This window comes from Puma concolor, chromosome B3 (assembly GCF_028749965.1).
Source record: "Puma concolor isolate L17-30 chromosome B3, mPumCon1.1.hap2, whole genome shotgun sequence".
Classification (NCBI taxonomy): domain Eukaryota; kingdom Metazoa; phylum Chordata; class Mammalia; order Carnivora; family Felidae; genus Puma; species Puma concolor.
In genome coordinates, this window is record NC_141672.1 from 16,891,915 (window position 1) to 16,913,576 (window position 21,662).

General features: G+C 41.8%; 1 protein-coding gene across 1 annotated transcript in view; it reads left to right on the forward strand.

Annotated features, from left to right (window-relative positions):
• Positions 1-20,930, forward strand: part of GALC (galactosylceramidase) — a 151,585-nt gene extending 130,655 nt beyond the window's left edge. The window contains exon 17 of the mRNA XM_086709075.1: positions 20,714-20,930. Coding sequence (XP_086565201.1) covers positions 20,714-20,860 — 147 coding nt within the window. The 3' untranslated portion in view covers positions 20,861-20,930. The remainder of the gene's footprint in view (positions 1-20,713) is intronic.
• Positions 20,931-21,662: the final 732 nt, after the last annotated feature.

A 21,662-nucleotide genomic window follows, 5' to 3' on the forward strand; every position in this document is an offset into this window, starting at 1 on the left:
AGTCACTAGGGTACAGCTTTTGGATATGTTCAGATTTTTAAACAGCAGATTTATAGCCCTAATTATTTACTTTGAATTCATTTGTGTTCCTAGAACCCGCAGCATCTGGGTGGCACCGACTGGCAGTGGGGCACATTGGCCTGAACGTATTTGTGGTGTAGATTATTTGCCTGTGGGGCTGAGTAATGAAAAAATTCCAGAAATAGAGGCGCAGGGTGGATCTGAAGGAGCCCATGAAACCCTGAGGTTTCTTGCCCACATGCAGTGACACATGCTCGTTGACCCAGAAGGGCATGTCTAACCCCAGCTTACTGGGGTAGCTCAGAGTCAGTGGAGACACATAGCTGCTTCATAAAAGCTGCCAGATGAGGAAAAAAGGAATTGCTTTTTAAACGACTTGATATATTTGCTGAGATCACAGAAGTTCAGGCCAGCAACAGATGTATCCACCTATCTTTTTAAAAAGAGGGATGATCCCTGAGATTACCTGTAGGAAGTTTAAGTGCATGGAGAAAAATACCCAACACATCTAAGAAGTAATGGAATCATGAGTGAATAAGCAGCTTGGTGTTGCCACAAATCAATCATCCAGAATGGGTCTGAAAGCTATTTAAAATTCACAGTGGAGGGGAACAAAGTCACTGCAATACATCTTGATTTTAGTAAGGCATTGGATGCCACGTCACAAAATTTTGCTCATGAAATTAATTGACACTGGTGTGGATACGAACACTGTCATAGCGACTGATAATTTTTAGGGGGTCTGTAAACAAGGCACGGTGATGAATAATAGTGTGCCATCCAGCCAGAGGTAGTTGATTAGTAGGGGTGCCAAAGAGATTGGTGTTAAGCCTGATCGTATGCAACAATGTTATTAATGGTTTCAAAGGGAAAGTAAAGAGAATGTTAATGAAATTTGCAAATTATACAAACCGGGGTGGTGCTGGAATAAATCCAATAAGAATGATGGATAGAATTTATTCCAAGAGATATAGACAGGTTCAATATATGGGTAATAAACAGCAAAATGAGATTCATTTTCAAAAAATGCAAACTAGGATAGATCAGGGGAAAAAATAAAAGAAAAAAAATGATTCCTATAAGGGCACTAAGAATTTACTTAATTTGCAAGATGCTTCAGGGTCCTTTTTAGCAGGGCACCAACCTACCTCCCTACCTCTCTGTCTGAGTCATCTTTTCCTTTGTTGCCATCCCCTTGCACCTTGCTTCGTAATCCCCTTGAATGGTCTGTGCTCTTTGATACCTCTATGCTTTTGCAAATACTGTTCCTTTTGAGCACATGCCTTTTCCTTTTATTTCTGTGTGTAAAATCTGATGCGGTCTTCAGGTCTCTTACTTATCGTTCATCTTCTTTGTAGTATGGTTCTCTATGCCCCCAAGAACCACTTTGTCCGCTCAATGGAGATCTCGCTTGGTAAACGCCTTTATTGGGACTCTTGCCTTACCGCATTGTGACCACGGAGAGGGAGGAAGGGCAGTGGCTAAGCACATGGTCTTCAGGGTCAGAGCCAGGAACCCAGCCTAAGTGCCACATCAACCACTTATGGGCTGTGTGACCTTATTTGAGCTCCATAGGCCTTTCCAAGCCTCTGTTGTTCGGGCTATAAAGTGGGCATTGTCTTAATCAGTTTGGACTGCTATAACTGAATATCATAGACTGGGGCCTTTAACAACAGACACTTATTCCTCACAGTTCTGGAGGCTGGATTCTGAGATCAGGATGCCAGCATGATTGCATTCTTCATGGAGAAAAAGAAAGCGAGATTTTGTCTTCTCTTTCTTTTTATGTTTTTTATGAAAAAAAATTTTTTTTAATGTTTATTTATTTGAGAGGGAGAGAGAGAGAGAGAGCGAGCAGGGGAGGGGCAGAGAGAGAGGGAGACACAAAACTCAAAGCAGGCTCCAGGCTCCAGGCTCCAGGCTCCGCACTGTCAGCACAGAGCCTGATGCAGGGCTGGAATTTATAAATTGTGAGATCAAGACCTGAGCCGAAGTTGGATGCTTAACCAACTGAGCCACCCAGGCACCCCTTGTCTTCTCTTTCTATAAGAACGTTAAACTCATCATGAAGGCCTCATCTTCATGATTGAATCTAACCCTAATTATTTCCCCAAAGCTCCACCCCAAATACCTTCACATTGAGAGGGTTTCAACATATGAATTTTGGAGGGAGGGACACAAACATTCGGTCCATAGCAGGCATTTTGCAAGGATTTAATGACATATATATAAAAGAGTTTGGCCAGTTCATAAGCTAGTTTTCACTGGCAAGTATGATTGTTCTTAGTAATAGTTTGCTTAAGCCTTAAAAAAATTTTTTTTTGAGAGAAAGAGATCACAAATGGGGAAGGGGCAGACAGAGAGGGAGACAGAATCTGAAACAGGCTCTGTGCTGTCAGCACAAAGCCCAATGTGGACCTTGAACCCATGAACCGTGAGATCATGATCTGAGCAGAAGTCAGATGCTCAATCGACTGAACCACCCAGGCACCCCGCCCTTTGGTTTTTGAAATCCATGAACTCTTTGAGATCAGGAAAATTATTCTTATTCTTTATACTACTCCTAGTCCCTCATACAGTACCTGGTACCTTGCAGGGCTTTGAACCAGTGGGCCACACATTGGCATGAGTTCTGTCTGAAGCTATTGGAGCTGTTCCTTTTGCTATCTGTATTTTGGGTTTAGTAGAGAAATGGAGGAATTAGATAATTAAGCCCCTTCCCAGTTCTTTTTACAGGTGTTTCCAAGAAAAGCACTGACATTTCACCTGTGAGTTAGGTACTGTTTCAAACATCCGGTAGAGATTTCCCAGCTTCTTTCTAGTGGGATCATGTCTGAAGGAGTATGATCAAGTGTGGGCCAGATGGAACTAGAGGATGGGCTGGGGAACAAAAGCCATGTTAATGGTCAAATAGATAGTCTGGGAAGCAATGGGGGTGCGGTAAAGGCACTGGGAAGAAGGAAACACTGCAGTTATCTGATATGTGGGGCCTCTCAAGGTGGGAACATGATCTTGAAACTTCATAAGTCTTGAAATTAACAGTTTTGACAAGAAAGAAAAAGAGTAACATGATGCCAACATGCCTTCTGACTGGTAGAATCCCTCTGGCTTTGGATTAGTCATTTTGGGTGAAATTCATGGCCCTTACATGCATTGTATTACTGAAAATATAGATATGAAATCCCAGGTAGGTTGCAGCCAGCCATTTCCTGAGATAACAGTGTGCATTGTTTGACATAAAGATATGCTAGAAACTACCCCGGCTTGCCCATATTTGCTCATCAATTCCAGCCACTGTCCCCACACATTTGCTAGAAATCTGGTATTAGTTAGTCCTTGCTGAGTAACAAACAGCTCAGCTAATGCTGTGTGATAAACACAGGTTTCAGTAGGTCAGCTGCAGTTTTCCCAATCCAGGTTAAATTTGGCTGGGCCAGGCTGGACTCCAGCCAGGCTCATATCTACTCACATGGACTCTTCGGGTATGCTCTTCTCATGGGAGATGACAGGACCATAGGAAATTGAATCAAACCACACAAGTCCATTGAAAGCCTCTCTCAGCTAAGGAACATCAAAGAGGCAGAGAAGTATACATAGCTTACACCACTGGGGGATACTGTAGTTACATAACAACATTGATGTGTAATTCTATAAAATAGAAGAGAATGAAGAATCGGAAACAATAATGCGAGAAATACAATCACCATCCCACTTCTCATCTGTTGTTCATGCTCAATTAACTGGTGATAAAGTTTCCCATCCAATTCTTATCCTCTACCAGCCACAACCACCAACTCCAATCTAACCTCTGGATGTGACTCTATTTTTGAACCTTTCTTTAATGACACCATCCTCCAGCTACGATGGCACTGGCCTCATGGACTGTCTGCGTCTTCATGGAAGGCACTTGGAACCCAAGGACCCCTCTTCAACTGCCCTTACCACCCCTATCTTGGAGAGTCTCTGGGTTCAGATGGTAGGGCTAGAAAGAAGCTGTAATTTCTCATTAGCTCTGGTGAACTACCACTCCCCTAACTGACACTGAAGAATGACGTACATATTTTACAATGTTTTTTAAAATGTTTATTTATTTATTTTGAGAGAGAGAGAGAGAGAGAGAGAGAGAGAGAGAGAGAGGTGGAGAGAGTGAGTGAGAACGGGGGAGAGGCAGAGAGAGATGATCCCAAGCAGGCTCCACACTGTCGGCTCAGAGCCCAACACAGGGCTCTATCTCACAACTGTGAGATCATGACCTGAGCTGAAATCGAGAGTTGGATGCTTAACCAACTGAGTTACCCAGGTGCCCTAGAAGGTGCATATTTTAATCAGAGTTTCCTGGACTATCTTTCAGCACAACCTGGCATTACTTAAATAGCTCTTTCTGGTTAAGTCAGGCTGATTTCAAGGAAATGTTCTCAAACTTGACTTTGGATTCAACATTGGGTACAGATTGAAGAAGAATCAGTATTTCAGAGGGATAGAATGGTATTTAGAAATAGGAGTTCAGAAGACTTTTTAAGTTTTTAACTTACTCTAAGTTCAAAGGTTTAGCCTCTACTAGTTGGGAGGCCAAAAAATACAGGCTGGCACTCAGTTGGTGGGCAGGAAAATCTATCTGTTTTGATCTAGGACCCAGGGAGTTCAGTGATCCCTGAGAATTTCTCTAAACTCATTATGTTCTTTTCTCCCCTTCACCCTTTGTGGTCATGCCCCACTGACCTCTGCTTGTCCTCAGACCCACCAAACATCCACGCCTCAAGACATTTGCAGGTGCAGTTATTTACCTCTGTCTTGAATATCCTTCCCTGACTTGACTGGGCTAGTTCCTTTGCCATCTTGTTTCCTCCACTTACAGGCTCCCTTCTCAGAGGAGCCTTTCTTGTTTACCTGTGTTGTATAGTTTCTAATTGCTCCTCAGATGCACTTCCCACCCTTCTCCACTCTGTTCCGTGTTCTTGGAGACAACACCAGGCTTCCTCTTGGGATCAAAAGTCAGGGGTTGAGAGAGGTTCAGGGTCCTTATTCCTTGAGGTCTCTCTCTGATGAGTCCCATGGGTGCTCTGTCATCTCTATCAGAAGCCACAGTCAACAGGATCTTTTCTGCAACTGCAGAAATCTTCCTTCCCCTGCTCTTTTGGGTTGGTAAAGGTAGATTGCTGGTTTTCCTCTTGCCTGCCCTGCCAAAGAATTTTACCACTCCTGCTACTCTTTTCAACCTTCCTCACGCTTTTTAAGCAAGTAGTCTTTCTCTAAACTTTCCTCAATTACTCTGATTATGTTTTCCATCTGCTATAGTACTCTATCCAAATACCTCCTTGCCCCCATTTTTTCCATTCCTTTCTTTCACACCTTATCTTCCCCTTTATGAACTTTTATGTAGTGTTAAGTTTTATTTGTTTACTTGATTAATACATGTGTCCCCTCCTGATGGTGAGTTCCATGGAGACAGGGACAGGGCTTTATTCATCAGTATATAGTCACCACCTGGTACTTTGTATCTGGCTCAAAAATGTATTTGTTGAGTGGGCAAACAAACAAACAATGAATGGATAACAAGACACTAATCAGGTTGCCAGAGAAGAAGTGTAATTAATTGAGCAATTACTATTCGGCAGGTACTATGCTGTGTGCTGTCCACACATTACCTCTTTCACAGCACACTGTGGGTAGCTGAGACAAATGTCAGTGTTATTGAAATGAGGAGACTGGACTTCTGGGAGGTGATGTGGCTTTCCAGGGGACACATAGCTAGCAGGTTGTGGCTCCAGGATTCAAACCCAGTTCTGTCTGACTCCGGGTGCTATGGATTTAATCACTGCACTGAACTGGCTGGGCACTCGCAAGTCGTGTGGGTTCCAGTAGCCAACCCCAATCTTCTGTTTGGCTCCAGTGGAGAATGTAACCAGTAGCTGGATCAAAACTCCTGGTCCCCCCAGGGCTGCCAAATGGACTATTCAAGCACATTCCGACTGTGCAGCTGATAGAATCCCCCATCATTTATTTCTCTCTCGTCAGTGAATAATAGAACCTGGCTTACGGAGGTCATGGGTAGTTCTCACCTAGTAGATTCTGTCTCCTGTCTGTTCTATGTGTACCAAGGATGTATTTAATGATTTGCACTTATGTATATAGAACATGTGAAAAGAGGTTAATTCCATACCAAACAGAACACCTGTCAAGAAATTAGGGCCTTAGTTTTATAAATCCCCAGCCTCTCTTTGATTATTGCTGTAACTCATGCAGACAGCAGATAATCTCTAAATTATACAGAGCTTCATGATTAAAATATTTTGCCCCTTTTTAATAGTTTGAGAAGAAAGAAGATGTGGCTTTGGAGGCGTGGTGTCAAATTAAGCAGTAATAGAGCCGCAGAGGAACATAATAAATATGCATAAAGACACTAAAAAAAGCATTTCTAATAGGTCCATACCATAGGAATTTGCTATGTGTGAAATTGAAAGACTTCCTAGGGAAAATCCTTGGCCCATTTGCTTTTAAATTCACTTTTTATGCCCTTTTGTTAAAAAAAAAAGTTTTAAGCTCCATTATCCCCTTGCAGAGGAATCTGATCAAAGGAACATTCTTGGAGCTCTAGAAAACCTTTGCTGAGGGCAGGTACCCACCAAGCCCCCTGCCGGCCCACAGTTAGGGTGGAAGACATCGTTGCTCTGGTTTTACCTCTAAAGACCAAGGCTATCACCCCAGGTATAATCAATCAATGAGAAGAGCTCAGAAATAGTTATCGAGGCCATCCGGGCTAGGCTTAGCAGGAGAGAGAACTGAAAGATAGCAACAGGCCTGGGAGAGCTCATAATTCAGCCGGGGACACTGGATGTCCATCTGTTGTGAGGGGAGGTCCCAGAGATTTGTTCAAGGAGCAGAATCTGGGGAGTCCAAGACTGACAGCAGACCGCCAATGGGGATGACTTTTCAGAGTAGGTGGGTCTTACACCTGGCTGTCAGAGATGATCTGGAGTGTCAGGAAGGAAGGCAAGGGCTCTTCAAGTGGAGCATGTTGCCCTTAGAAGTTTGGAAATGGGTCTGCCATGAATAAAGCTTCTTGCTGTGGTGAGGCCAGCACAGGGGCTGTGAAAGGGTGTTTTCAGAGCTGGTCGAAATCCTGATGCCACTTTAGCTGTTTCTGAGATGCATGTCCTTGGTTTTGCCTGCAAGTCTCAATTTTCATCTTCCTAAGATATCTGGATGGGGGAATGTTGGAAAAGACAGTGGAGACTGAAAAAAAGAATTTTACTCTTCAGGATATTCTGTCTGTTCTAAGAAAGCCAGCAAATTTGCATGTGGTTCAACCTTTTTGCGCAAGATTGATCACAGTAGTGAAATTACTTCCGTGGAGAGACAAAGCTTCCAGAACTTTTCTGCATGTTATTTAAGTATTTGGTAACTTTATACAATTTCAATAGCTTCATAAGTTGAGGTGGTGTGGTGGATTTATTTAATGTTTTCTCCATCTTAATTCAAACATTAACGTTTTAGAAAAGTATCTTAGACTACTTAAAGATCTCCAAAAATGTTGTCTGGGTTCTCCTGGTGTCTGGGAATTTGGGTTATATAAAGGGCAACTCTGTAAACAGACTTGACTATCAGATAAATATATCTTCATTTTGTTTGAAATCTTTCATGAAGGAGGTTGATTTTCAGCCTTTGTGAGTCAGATCACATTTTGATAGCAACAAAGAAAACAAATGAGCTAATATGACCCCTGTATTTTTCATCTTGCAAACCATGAGCTGAACTTTTACAGTTAATGTCTTGCTGAAGTTTGCCCATTTTCTTTTTATCTAGAGGCAAAGAAGTGAGAAAATAATGATTTATTGAGCAACTTCTACATGCTCTGTGCTAGGGGGTTTACAAGTGATTTCTTGTGTAGTTCTCAGAATGACAATCAAGGGCAATACTACTTTCATCATCTACAAAATGGCATAATAATGGTGCCCATGTCTCAAAGATGCCATTAGGATATAATGAGATAATGTCTGTACAGTATTTAGCTTAATGTCTTCCTCGTAGCTATAACCATTACTATTATTATTATTATCATTTTAATTTTATTTACCTCACCAATGTTATCCAATCAGTAGGAGCTAGGATAGAAGCATTCTTATAAAAAGGCAAAAAATGATTTGTATCTGTAAGTAAGATGGGGAAAATTAGCTTATCTATTTATTATGTGCAAGAAATAGGCTGATATTTAAAGGCTTCTTCACAATTCAGTTGGATTTGGGTGAATCCGAATTTAGCACATGTTTACGCTCAGACCTTGGTTTCTAGTATGATTTTCCAGGAAAAGGATCCAGGGCTCTTTGGAGCAATGGCTGATTCTAGGTATGGGAAGGAAATTTACAGGACGAGCCTGGGTCATCTTGTAGTGTTAGAAAGTCAGAACATGCTCAAAAACAAAAGCAAAACAAAACAAAAACAAAAATGAATCCCCACCACAATGATGGGACTATGTCAAGGAGACATAGTAGCCAATAGAAAGAACCTCCAATGGCCCAATCTGGAACAATATGAATAAGAAAATAAAATACTATTGAATTACAACCCAAAGTATAAAATAAATATCCAGTAGTCCATATTGACATAAACGATTGAATAATTAAATAAATGGAGGAGAAGAAAAAACCTGTACAGAAGACTAATTAAAAGATAAATTAAAAATAATTTATGTAGATTCCTTGTCCTCAAGAAGGTGGAGTACAGTTCCCCACTCCTTAAATGCAGGCTGTGCATAGTGACTTCCTTCCAAAGAGCACAATATAGAAATGGGGAAAAAAGAATAATTTTACAGAAAGTAAACTTGACAAAGAGTACCTCCGCCAGGTGGCCAAGGTCAACAACATCGACAGTGATAAGTCACGTTAGTAGCAAAGATGTGAGAAAACTGTCACTTTTCCTCTGTGGTCTTCCTCCCAAATACCTGTAACTCCAGTGTGATCATGAGAAAAACATCAAGCAAACTCCAGCTGGGGACATTCTATGAAATACCTGATCACCACTACTCAAAACTGCCAGGGTCAGCAAAAACCAAGTCTGAGAGACGATTACTGCCAGGAAGAACCTGAAGATACATGATTAAATGTAATGTGGTCTCCTGGATGCTATCCTGGGAAGGTGGAGGAGGAACCTCTCGGGTTCCATAGCTCTTTCCATGTCAGACATTGAGCTGGGTCACCAAACATCTCTTGGTGCTGTCTTGCTAAAACTGGCTGAATCTGGCCTGTGAAGAGCTGGAAAGGGCCAGCTAGTGGTTCTGATCTGTGGTGAGACTCAAGTTCCCAGTAGGAAGGTTATTCTTTTGCTTGAGAGCCTCTTTCCACAAGGGCTCGATTACAGGGAGACAAATCAATAGGGACACCCTTGAGAGGGAAGAGAGGTACTATTAATAGTTACAAGGGGGAGAACAAGAGGAAGCCAGGGCTCTCCCAGGCAAACCTGGATGTATGATCGACCTACATATCAAAACATTCACAAGACTGGGAGAAAGTTTTGCCCCAACCATGCTGTTTCTGTGAAGATCCTTTGGATGAGCGAATGGACTCTTCAACCATCCTTTCCCTTTTTTCTCAGAACTCTGCATATATCAATCCCTGCCTATATTTGCCTGACACTTATATGTAAATGATCTTGCATTTACCCAGGTGGTTCAGTATTGAATATTCTTGTGTTGAATGTGAAAACAAAATGGACATCTCTTGACAACTGATAATTTTCTTATTTCCTAAAGAAGTTTCAAAGAGTAAGCACTTTGAGGATAAAATCGTAAGTGGTTTGATGTGTGGGGATGAAGGAAGTTCAGCAAGCTTAACAGGAGGAAGGAAACGAGTCCAGGAAAGGATGCTGGTTCTCTCTTCTTCCGTGCTGTTCAACTTTCTGGCACTTTTAACTTGTAAGGCACTGGTGTAATTTTCTGCTAATTCACAAAGTTCCTACACAAAGCTTTCTTTATCCACTTCCACATATTACAACCCAATCAGCCACATTTCAGGGGCTGCAATTGATAATTAGCCATTATCCTTCTACATGTCAACATTGAAGGGAGCTGGGTGCCAAAGATAAGGATAAGCTGAACTGACAGAGTGCTGACAAGCCCCAGAGGTGTGTGGAACGATAACAGCTTTGCCGATTGCCCTCTCCAGTGGTGAGGCATATACCAGGTTGCCGAAAGCAAACTTTAATATGGAAACTCCTTTTATTCCTCATAAAATGCACTAGATTAGAGGAGAGTGAAAATGGTTGTAAAAAGTGAAGTGCCTCCAGGCACTGCTCCTGTGTGAAAGCTCTCTCCCCATAGGTTTGTTATCTTTGACACATCCTGATGGTACCTGACTTGGAAATTAAAGTTGCTGGCAGGCAGGACAGTTTTACTTGAAGCTTTATGTGCCTTAATCAATGGATCATTGAGATATCAGATGACTGCTCTCTAGATGGCATCTAATATACTTGTAGAGAGCTTAGGTGGGTCTTGATTTCAATAATTTAGGATTTTAGGTGGCTAAGTTATATATCTCATTTTAGAAGACAGTGCCGTGGTTAATTTTATGTGTCAACTTGACTGGTGCCCAGGCATTTGGTCAAATATTATTCTGGGTGTGTCCGTGAGGGTGTTTCTGAGTGAGATAAACATTTAAGTTGGTAGACTGAGTAAAGCAGATTGCCCTACCCAGTGTGGGTGGGCCTCATCCAATCAGTTAAAGGCCCGAATAGACCAAAAAAACTGACCCTTCCACAAATAAGAGAGCAATCCTCCAGTCTAACTGCCTTTGAGATGGGACATTGGGGTTTTTTTTCCCTGCCTTTGGACTTGAATTGAAACATCAGGCCTTCCTGGGTCTCAAGTCTGTGGGCATTCAGCTCAGAATTGTATCATTGGCTCTTTTGGGTCTTAAGCTTGCTGTTTGCAGATCATGAGATTTTGTTGGCCTTCATAATAACATGAGCCAATTCCTTATCTATCTATCATCTATCTATCTATCTATCTATCTATCTATCATCTATCTACCTATCACCTAACTATCCATCTTTCTTTCCTATTGCTTCTGTTTCTCTGGAGAACATTGGCTAATACAGATGATGTTAGTTTGCTAAGGCTACCATAACAAACTACCACAGACTGGGTGGTTTAACCACAGAAATGTATTTTTTTACAATTTTGGAAGCTGAAAGTCTGAGATCAAGATGTTGACAGGGTGCCTGAGTGGCTCAGTCAGTTCAGTGTCTGACTTCGGCTCAGGTCATGATTTCATGGTCTGTGAGTTCGAGCCCCACGTCGGGTTCTGTGCTGACAGTTTAGAGCCTGGAGCCTGCTTCGGATTCTGTGTCTCCCTCGCTCCCTGCCCATCCCCCTGCTCATGCTCTGTCTCTCTCTCTTTCAAAAATAAATAAGCGTTAAAAAAATTAAAAAAAATTTTTTTGACAGAGTTGGTGTCTTCGGAAGGCTTGCTCCTTGTCTTGTATGAGGCCACCTACTCCCTCTGTATGGTTCTGTGCCCTTATTTCCTACTCTTACAAAGATACCAGTCATATTGGATTAGGGTCCACACTAAGTGACCTCATTTTAACTTAATCACTTCTTTAAAGACCCTGTCTCCAAATACAGTCACATTCTGAGGCACTGAGGTTTAGGGCTTCAACATATGAATTTGTGAGGAGGGGCGCAATTCAGCCTATAACGAAGACACTTTGTATGGATTCATGAGCTTCAAAGTCAGGCCTTGATGCTTTGAAAGTAAGTACTGGAAATGGCTTACATAGAAAAAAAAAGAGAGAGATTTTTAATCGGGGGGATTATGAGGCCAAACAACCTTTTCTTTAAAAGTCTGTGCTATTTTCCTTAATGGAAACAGTTGAAAGGATAAGGGTGGTTGAATGACTCTAGAGATACAGCAAGCGAGGAAAGGATATAAAAAAATTGCCTTTAGATTCCTAAATGGTAAGTAGAGAAATTGCAGCAGATTGCTCGAGGGCATCTCAGCTTAGAAGTAAAGGCTTTTAACTGTGTAGCTTCTCTGTGAACTTCCTGTCATAAGATCCTTCTTAAATGGGACACATACATTAACCTCTTGTATTAGTTAGGACTCCTCAACCCAAAGGTGACAGAAAGCAAACTCAGTCTGCTTATGGAAAAAAGGAAATTTATTGGCAGGAATCTGGGTATTTGGGGGAAGATGAGAACAATCAGGCCACAGGAAAGATAAGGAGACCATTAGCCTTAGAAATGACTATAAGCAGGTATTCAGATGACATTAAGGCTTTCTCTTTGTCTCTGAATTTTGCTTCTTTCTGTGATTGGCTTCATTAATGTCTGTCTCTTTCTCCCTTTGCTTCCTTTCTTTCTCCCTCTTTCTCCACCAGATTAGGGAATACCCACCAATAATTCCAAAGCTTTACATCTTTGGGCCTTACCTACCCAGAGAATCATGGATTCTCTTTGAGATCTAATTAATACACTCCTGGGAAGGACTCTGGTTGGCTCTGATTGGCTCATACGGTGGCAAGTATCTGCCCCAGACCAATGAACTGTGACCAGTGGGCAGGGTTTTGTTTACAAAATGGCTGCTTTCACAGTAGGGGTGGGAGGGAGGAGGTTACCAGATAAAGGAGAATGGGCAAACAATCCTAGTTTTATCCTCTACACCTTGTGTTCCTAGTTTTTATGCCTTTTAGAAAAATGACCTTTAGATTATTGATGGCTTCATATTGATGGGACTCTTAAAACTTTTGAATGAAAAATTCAAACCATAAACAATTTGATTTCTACAAATTAGGAAACATTCTGGCATAGCTGTGATGGATAGTCAAGACACCTGTAAAGTTTCAAATTTTGCTAAAACCAAACTAAAAAAACCCAAATCAGCAGCAGTAGAGTATCTATTCTTCAAGGAGCTTTCAAAAAAGAAAAATGGAATTAAATATTTGTGGAAACAGCATCCGATGTCTGTTAGGGTGACATATGAATAGATGCCCATATGTTTTGTTACCTACTCCAGGACAGGTTTGAAAGTAAAAAGGAGGCACTATTAATAATTATTCGAGGAGACCATGAGAATATAGTCACTCTTGCTTACATTACCCATCTATCTCTTCTTCCAAGTTGTCTACTTTTCCCATTAGAGCCCTTAACATATTAATCATAGTGATTTTAAATCCCCTGTGTAATTCCAATATCGATGTCATATCTGAGTCTGGCTCTGATGCTTGCTTTGTCTCTTCGGACTGTTTTCTGTTTCCTTTTATAGCATGCCACGTAATTTTTGGCTGAAAGCCCAAGGTGTTGGTTAACAGAATCAGAAGTAAATGGGCCTTTAGTGATATTTTATGCCAATTTGAGAAGGCATTGAGTTGTGTTTAATGTTTGCTGTAGATCCAGGTGTCAGAAACCTCAAATTCCTCTAGTGACCTTGTTTTTATCTCCCTCATTGGCTTTGGGCTTCTCTAAGTACTTCAGAGAGAGTCTATGTCTTACAACTCTTTCGGTTGCAATCCACTCTTTATACTGATCGCTTCTGGCCTGGTGGTCAGGTATGTGGGAGGTGAAGCATTTTGTAATCTTTTGGTTAAATCTCAGTTTTTTAGCAGGTTTGTGTCACAGGGCTGTGACCTTCATGAGTGTTTCCCAATCACTCATGACCTCCTCCCCATTCCTGACTAGCTGAAATAGGATGACTGGAGAGAGAAAATGTCTTACCCCCAAGTGGGATACACCTCTGGTAGTCTTTTCTCCTGGCTTTTTCTGTGGAGAGTATTGACAATGGCTATCTTCCCCCTTTTCCTGTCAGAGCCATGAGGGGATCTTTCTTAGATCTTCACCATGAGAATCTAATGGGGCTCCAAGAGTAAAAACCCAACAATGTGTTGGGGCACCCCGAAGGCTGTGGTCCCTAAGAGTTCCTCACCCTGATGCTAGTGCATCTAGCCTCCAGCAATTTGTCAAAATTACCATTTAAGTGTTTCTATCAGTTTATGGCTCCAGTGGCTTCTGTTGCACGTAAACAGATCCCTGCAATGGCTCTCTGGATCCAACCATCTCTTTAGATTTTAGGTCGCGGTTTGCCCTGAAACCTCAGTTCTCTGATGGGACCATGACAAGTCATTGATTTTCAGGCTTTTCAGCTCTTTATGGTTGTAAAGAGAAGAAGGACAGTTTCCAAGCTCTTTATATGTTAGAGCTAAAACCAGAAGTCCTTGAACCTAGAAGTCTTTATATTCTCATGATAAACTATGTATCTAGTGAGGACAAAGTAAAGACATTTTTTGACATGTGAGGATTCAGGGGTTTTACTACCCAGGGAGATAATATGAAAAACATATATATTCTGGAAAAGTTACAAAGGAATTCAGACTTCTGTTTCTCAGAAAATGGAGTAGACACACTTTCTACTTTCCCTACTAAGTACAACTAAAAATCTTAGACATTAAATATAAAACAAACATAAGAAGACATTGAAAGCTGAAGAAAAGAAAGTAGGCCAGACTCTTTTTTTTTTTGGCCTTATATATCCCAGGAATCGAAGAAATTGGCAGCCCAGCAACACAGATGGGAGAAGACAAAAATAAAAGTCATGACCAAAGCCTTCTCTGTCTAGCAGAAGGTCCAGGATGAGGGCAGTCCAGTAAGACAGAAAACTTTTAGACAATAAATAAAGCATGAAACTCTTAGATTTATTTTACATTGATGGACATGTTATAAACCTTGACATTGGCCATATAAAGTTAATGACATGTTGGACTGAGGGGGAAAGGAGACAAAGATTGGGAGGGTGTGAGGAGACACTAAGGCAAATATGGGGGTCCTGTTCCATCACCATCACATATTGTCTAAAGTTAATGGGCCAAGATATTGTGTGAAGCCAATGGTTCAAAGACTCAAAATGCATAAGTAAGATTTGTGAATATAAATTAGAGAATAAAAAATATGACTGGCAGAAATACAGAAGACACAGTATTGGAGGCAGCGTGAATGAACTCAATCTCTCATTTTCATTGCAGAGAGTCAATATATCAAGCTTAAAGTTAGCAAATTAAGAAATACAGTGTATGCACCCACTTAGTATTGTGGAAGTGAGCCCATAAGAATTACACAGGGGCACCTGGGTGGCTCAGTTGGTTGAGTGTCTGACTCTTGATTTCAGTTCAGGTCATGAACTTGTGCGTAGTTTTGGTATGGAGCCCTGTGTCAGGCTCTGCACTGACAGCATGGAGGCTGCTTTGGATTCTCTCTCTCTCTCTCTCTCTCTCTCTCTCTTTCTCTCTCTCTTTCTCTCTCTCTCACTCTCTTCCCCTTCCCCATTTGTGCATGCTCTCTCTCTCCCTCTCTTTCTCTCTCTTTTTTTCCTCTCTCTCTCTTTCTCAAATAAATAAAAAAACTTTAAAAAAAAAGAATTATACAAAAGAAGGAGTTATTATTACCTCTGAGGAATGGAACTCTTGGTTGCAGAGGGGGAAAGAAAACTTAGTTGTTTTTTTTTTTTAAGTTCATTTATTTATTTTTACATAGAGAGAGAGAGCACATTTGAGCAGGAGAGAGACAGAGAGAGAAGCAGAGAGAAGAGAAGATGGAGAGAATCCCAAGAAGGCTCCACACCATCAGCATGGATCCTGATGTGGGGTGAACCCATGAACCATGAGATCATGACCTGAGCTGAAACCAAGAGTCACACACTCAACCAAATGAGCCATCCAGGCACCTCAGGAAAACTTAGTTTTTAGTTTTTGAGCAGGTCTAGTAATATTTGAATTTGTATTACTATATGGATATATTTCTTTTATATTTATATTTGCTAGTAAGTTATTAAAAACAGAAATGAAAATTTTTACATAAAGACTTCCAAGGTCCCGGAGACATTTATGAATTAAGGCCTAAGTCAAAGTACTTGACAAGCAGGTTTTTGGAGGCAAGTTTATTATAAGCTTGCAGATGCTTTAGCCCTAAAACAGTGAGAGTAGGGTGTATATTCTGGTTTCAGAGATAACCCGAGGATTTGAAACTCCTCCCATATTCCTCACCATATATATCAATATATGTAGTAGCTAATCAGAGCTTCATATCAGGCTCCCAAGAAATCAGTCTTCTGAAGGCTCATGATTTAAGCCAGAAAACGGATCTGCTGCTAGGAATTGAGATAAGTGTCAGGAAGGTTTGTTGGACTCTAAACCCAGAGAAGGAAAAGGCATGTCTTGTCTAACTGTGGTCAGCTACAGGGCGCTTAGGTATTTCATGGTCACTCCTAGTAATGATTAGACAAAGAGACACACAAAGAGAGTGTGGAAGTGACATGGATGGGAGGGTAGAAGTTTAGTTTCACCATCTAGTCCTGTGAGAGACCCAGGACACTGACTCTACACTGCTTTTGGAGAGAAGACAACTGATGTGTGACATGCAATAAAGTGCTCCCAGCAAAGCTCCATGAACCTGTGTATGGGGCAGGTGCTTGCAGCACAGGGGTGCAGTGGAGGGGTGGAGGTAATGAGGATCCCATCACAGAACCTTTTTTGAAAAATGAAAGTTTTCCCACTTGGTTGAGCCTTACTGGTCTTAAAGACCACTTAAAATTTGCATTAGCAGATGTTTGGAAATTTTCTGGTGTGTCTGGAACCATGACGAACAAGGAGACATGTACTAACTAACACACATATACATGCACAAATACAATGTGCACAGAGCCTCATCTTGGGCAATATTGGGGTTCCTGAAGAGACTGTGTGTTGACTTTGTCCTTCAAATTCTACAACTCAGAGTCACAAAGAGATCAGAGTCTGTCAGTTGCAGCACTGGACATTGAGAAGTGAACTTGAGGCCCAAATGGGCTTCCCCTCCATTCTCTGTCTGGTCTCTTCTCCACCTCCCATTGAACCTGCAACCCAGACACAAGGATACTCTCTCTCACTGGCTGACTGCATGGAGGAGGGGGGCTAGTTTACAGTTAATGTGAAAACAGGCCAGAGAGTGGGAGAGATGGAGAAAGATGGATGGAGACTTGGGACTTGGCTAGTAGGCCTACGTGCTCTGTCCCAACCAGCCTAAGCAGATAAATGACCCCTCCTTATGAGGAAGAGGAGTAAGGGGGTGGGGCGAAGGGCAATGACTTTCCCCCCTGTTCTTCCAAAAGGGAAGACTTTTTCTGTTTTAAGAGCCTATAGGCAGGTGTAGGGGAGGAGAATTTTTCCTAAACCCTATTAGGGTCCCTGCCTGCATCTGAAAATAAAACTGACAAAGACAGATCAACAGGAGAAAAACATTCAAATGTTAGTGTATATTTAAACATCCATGGGAGCCCTCAGAAGAAAATGAAGATCTGGAGAAGTGACCAGAGCAGGAAGCTTTAATATCTGTTAGACAAAAAACACATATTTGTGCAGAATTGACAAGACAAAGGGATTGGGCCGGGGGTAGTAAATGGTGAAGAAGTAACCAGGAAGGTAAGGGTTAATTTAACCAAGTTTGTACAGATTTCTTGGCCCCAAATTCCCATCTCTGGTGATAAGAATGTCTTCCCTTCTCCTTGTACAGGCCACATACGTTTCCCAGAGGAATTTTATGACTTATTTCAGGGAAGAAGGGCAGCAGATGGTGGGAGAGGTCAGAGCGAAATTCTTGCTTCTGACATTTAAAAAAAGATGCCTTCAACTTAAGGTATTTAATATGCCAAGGTGCTACACATTTTGGAGTAGCAGGTCCTGAACCCGAGCGCAGGAACTTAAGGAGAGAGACTGGGTCTCAGAGCCAGCAGATGGCTGTATGATGTGCCTTCAAGCCTACCTATGTCTTGTACATAGCCAATATGTTTGAATCAGCTCTGTTGACTGGTAAAGGATATTCATGTCTTTCCCCACAAAGGCAATTTCTTTTTTTAAGTTTATTTTATTTATTTTGAGAGAGAAAGGGAGAGTGAGCACACACATGGGCACAAGGGGAAGAGGGATGGGGAGAGAGAGAATCTCAAGCAAGCTGTGTGCTCTCAGCACTGAGCTCAACATGGGGCTCTATCTCACGAACTGTGAGATCATGACATGAGCCAAAATCAAGAGTTGGACGCTTAACCAACTGAGCCACCCAGGAGCCCCCAAAGGCAATTCTTAATAAGAGAAAGCTGAATATTTTATTTTATTTTATTTTATTTTATTTTAATTTTTTAAACGTTTATTTATTTGTTTAGATCAAACAAGCACGAGTAGGGGAGGGGTAGAGAGAGAGGGAGACAGAGGATCCCAAGCAGGTTTTACACTGCCACCACGGAGCCTGATATGGGGCTTGATCCCTTGAACTTTGAAATCATGACCTGAGCCATAATCAAGAGTTAGATGTTTAACCAACTGAGTCACCCAGGTGCCCCAAGAGCTGAATATTTTAAAAATGATAAAGGCTAAGCCAGGATCAGACTTTGGAATGTTTTGCTTTTTCACTCCCAGCTCAAATCAATGAAACCCTAGACAGTTAAAAAACAAGGGTGCCCTCCCATCTTTTTATTTAAAAAAAATTTTTTTTAACGTTTATTCATTCTTGAGAGACAGAGAGACAGAGCATGAGTTGGGGAGGGGCAGAGAGAAAGAGGGAGACAAAGAATCTGAAACAGGCTCCAGGCTCTGATCTGTCAGCACAGAGCCCAGTGCAAGGCTCGAACTCATGAACCGTGAGATCATGGCCTGAGCCCAAGTCTGATGCTTAACTGACTGAGCCACCCAGACACCCCAGCATCTTTTTATTTTTGAGTTGATGTTGCCCACCACCACCAAGAAATAGATAGAGCACCTTTATTTTTACATTTTAATCTAGTAAAGAAAATGTAATCAGATAGTAATTGTTTGCTTTATACTACTAGATTTAGAAGGTCAACTCCCCCAAAATGTAGTGTAAAACCTAATTAAATGTAAAAAAAAGAGATTTCTGTTGGCTTATGTTATCCTATTCAAGCCTTTTCTACCCCTTTAAATATTAATGACTTTTGTTAATAATGGGATGGTTATAAAATAATATGTGTTAGCATTTAGGACAGAAAAAATTATTATTGAGAATAGCAATGGTAAATAAATTAATCTTAAATATCAACTCTAGTTAGCTGTTAGCAGTTTACTCAAATGGTGCCTTGAGAAGGATTCTGAGGCTGCATATGGGATTGATAAATTGTGCCTGCCAAAGCCAGGAAGGGGTGGTATTAATACCATGTTATTATTGTCATCTCTGTTTTGGGAGAACCCCATGAAACAATTGTATCAGCCATTTCCTGACATTGAATTCCATATCAGTTTCCTCATTTGTAAAATGACAATTAGATTGGATAAGTGGTTTTCAAACTGTGGGATAAAAGTTTCACTGTGATGGGGGTGCATTGTGGAAGCCCAGGGAATTATTACTGGCCTCCTATCCCTCTTTTAGCCAGAGCTCATCCATTTTTTATGTTTTCATGTTTTACGTATTGGCTTCCATATCAACATTTGCTTGAACAAGTGTTCTTCATGTAAAGAGGTTAGAAAACTAGTGGATCACTAATATTTCATCATTTTTTTCTATTATTTATTTTCTCCATGTCCTTCACCACCACCACCCCCCACCCCAACCCCAGTAGAACTGGGTAAGCCAGAAAAAAAAAAAACTTCTCAGAAATATAGCATATAAGTTGGGTCTTGAAGGATGAGTAGGAGTTCACCATGAGGGGTGCATAGATGTGAATGTGTGGTTATTCCAGGATAATAATATTTCTTTTTTAATTTTAATTCTATTTTATTATATTTGCTTTTTGAGAGATAGAGAGAAAGGGTGAGACAGAAAGAGAGAAAGGGAGAGAGGGAGGGAGACAGAGAGAGAGGCAGAGGACAGAGAGAGAATCTTAAGCAGGCTCCATGCTTGGCATGGAGCCTGATGTGGGGCTCAATCCCACGACCCTGGGATCATGACCCGAGCCAAAATCAAGAGTCAGATGCTTAACCGACTAAGTCAGGTGCCCCAGGATAGTAATATTTCTAAATGATCCATAAATCAAGGACCAAAGAGCAAAGATTAAAATTCAGAGAGAGCTGTGAGTAGCTGAGAGAGCTGTGAGTAGCCAGGGTGGCCCTCAATGGATGGCCACAGTATGGGGCATTTGGGAAAGCCCAGAGTCATTATCAGACAATGACTCAGGCTGTTCTAAGACCAGATGTATAAAAAACACAAATTTATTAAAGTACAGAGGAGATGATTAATTGTCAAGTCCTGGATTATTCAGAACTCCTTCCCCAAATTCATCAGCCAAACTGGTAATCAGAAGACTATTCAGTGAGCCTGAGATAGCTGCTTTTGACGGAAAATTCATCCTGGCCACTGGAAGGTCTGCTGAGCCTCCCTGGACTACACGACAGTCCACCTCTCTCACCTGCTCTTTCGGTGCTGGTTCAACCCTCACCGATTATTGCCCTGGACACTCCTGACACATGGAGACTATTCAGTTAGCATCACGATTGCTTTTGAAGGTTTCTGAGCCCCTGCAGTGAGATGGCCAGTTTGGTGGGACTGCTGACAACAGGTGCTGACTTTCCCTCCCCTCACTCCAACAAGGGGGGCTTGATCTCTTCATTCAGGAAGCACCTTATTGCTTCTCTGTATATGGCTCTCAGTCTTTCATGTTGCCCTCTTCCCCCCCTTTTGTGAAAAATCAAAAGTTGGCTCTGATCAGCTGACATGTTCACTTTCCTCTTTTAGGAGCCTGCGTGCCTCAGTCCCACCTTCTGTGCTGGCAGAACAGAGATTGCATCTGACAGTGGCTGGAGGGTATCGCTGCCCTGCTTGTTCTTGGAATGGCTGAACACTCTTCTCTCTCTCTGGAATAGAACAACGGCTCTAATTTGAGTGGTTAAGCCCATTTAAAGTCAGAGATGCAAACTCTCGCCTTATAAATTTTGATGGGGCCCCCTTTTCAGGGAGCTGTGTGCACCATATGTTCCAAGGTATAATTACACAATTGTGGAGTTTGGGGTGAAAGCAATAACTATAATTTGAAGGGGAATAAGGCAGAGTTTCAGTTTTGGCAAAGGGGCTTCCCTGATTGAAGATGGCAAATGTGGCTGGGCGCGTCTAAGGGGGCTGCTTCCACCAGGAATCATGCTCAACCCCCAATTACTGCGGGATGTGAGTGCAGACATTCTCTGAATCTTGATTTATTACTCTTGCTCTTCCAGGGACTGTGCTGATGCCGTGGATACACAGACACACATTGGCTCCTTTTCTGTTTCCCAGCCTCTAACACTTTGCCAGGCTGCCCCTGGCCAGTCTGGGGTTGAAGGCCAACAGGTTGCTAAAGGGTGGGAAAATTCTTACTGACTGTAGTGGGCACATTAATGGCGCCCCAAAGACATCCCCATACGAATCCCTGGAGGCTGTGAATATGTTATAGCTGGAATCGAGGTTGTTAATCATCTGAGCTTGAAATGGGGGAGATTATTCTGAATTATTTAGGTGGGCTCAATGTAACCACAAGGGTCTTTCTAAGAAGAAAAGAAAGGCAGAAGAGAGACTCCAAGTGATATGACGTGAGGAAAACTGGCCATTGCTGCCTTGGAGGGTAGAAGGGAGTCATGAGCCTAGGAATGTGGGTGGTTTCTAGAAGCTGGAATAGAGCAAAAAACTCTAGACTCTTTCCTAGAGCTTCTAG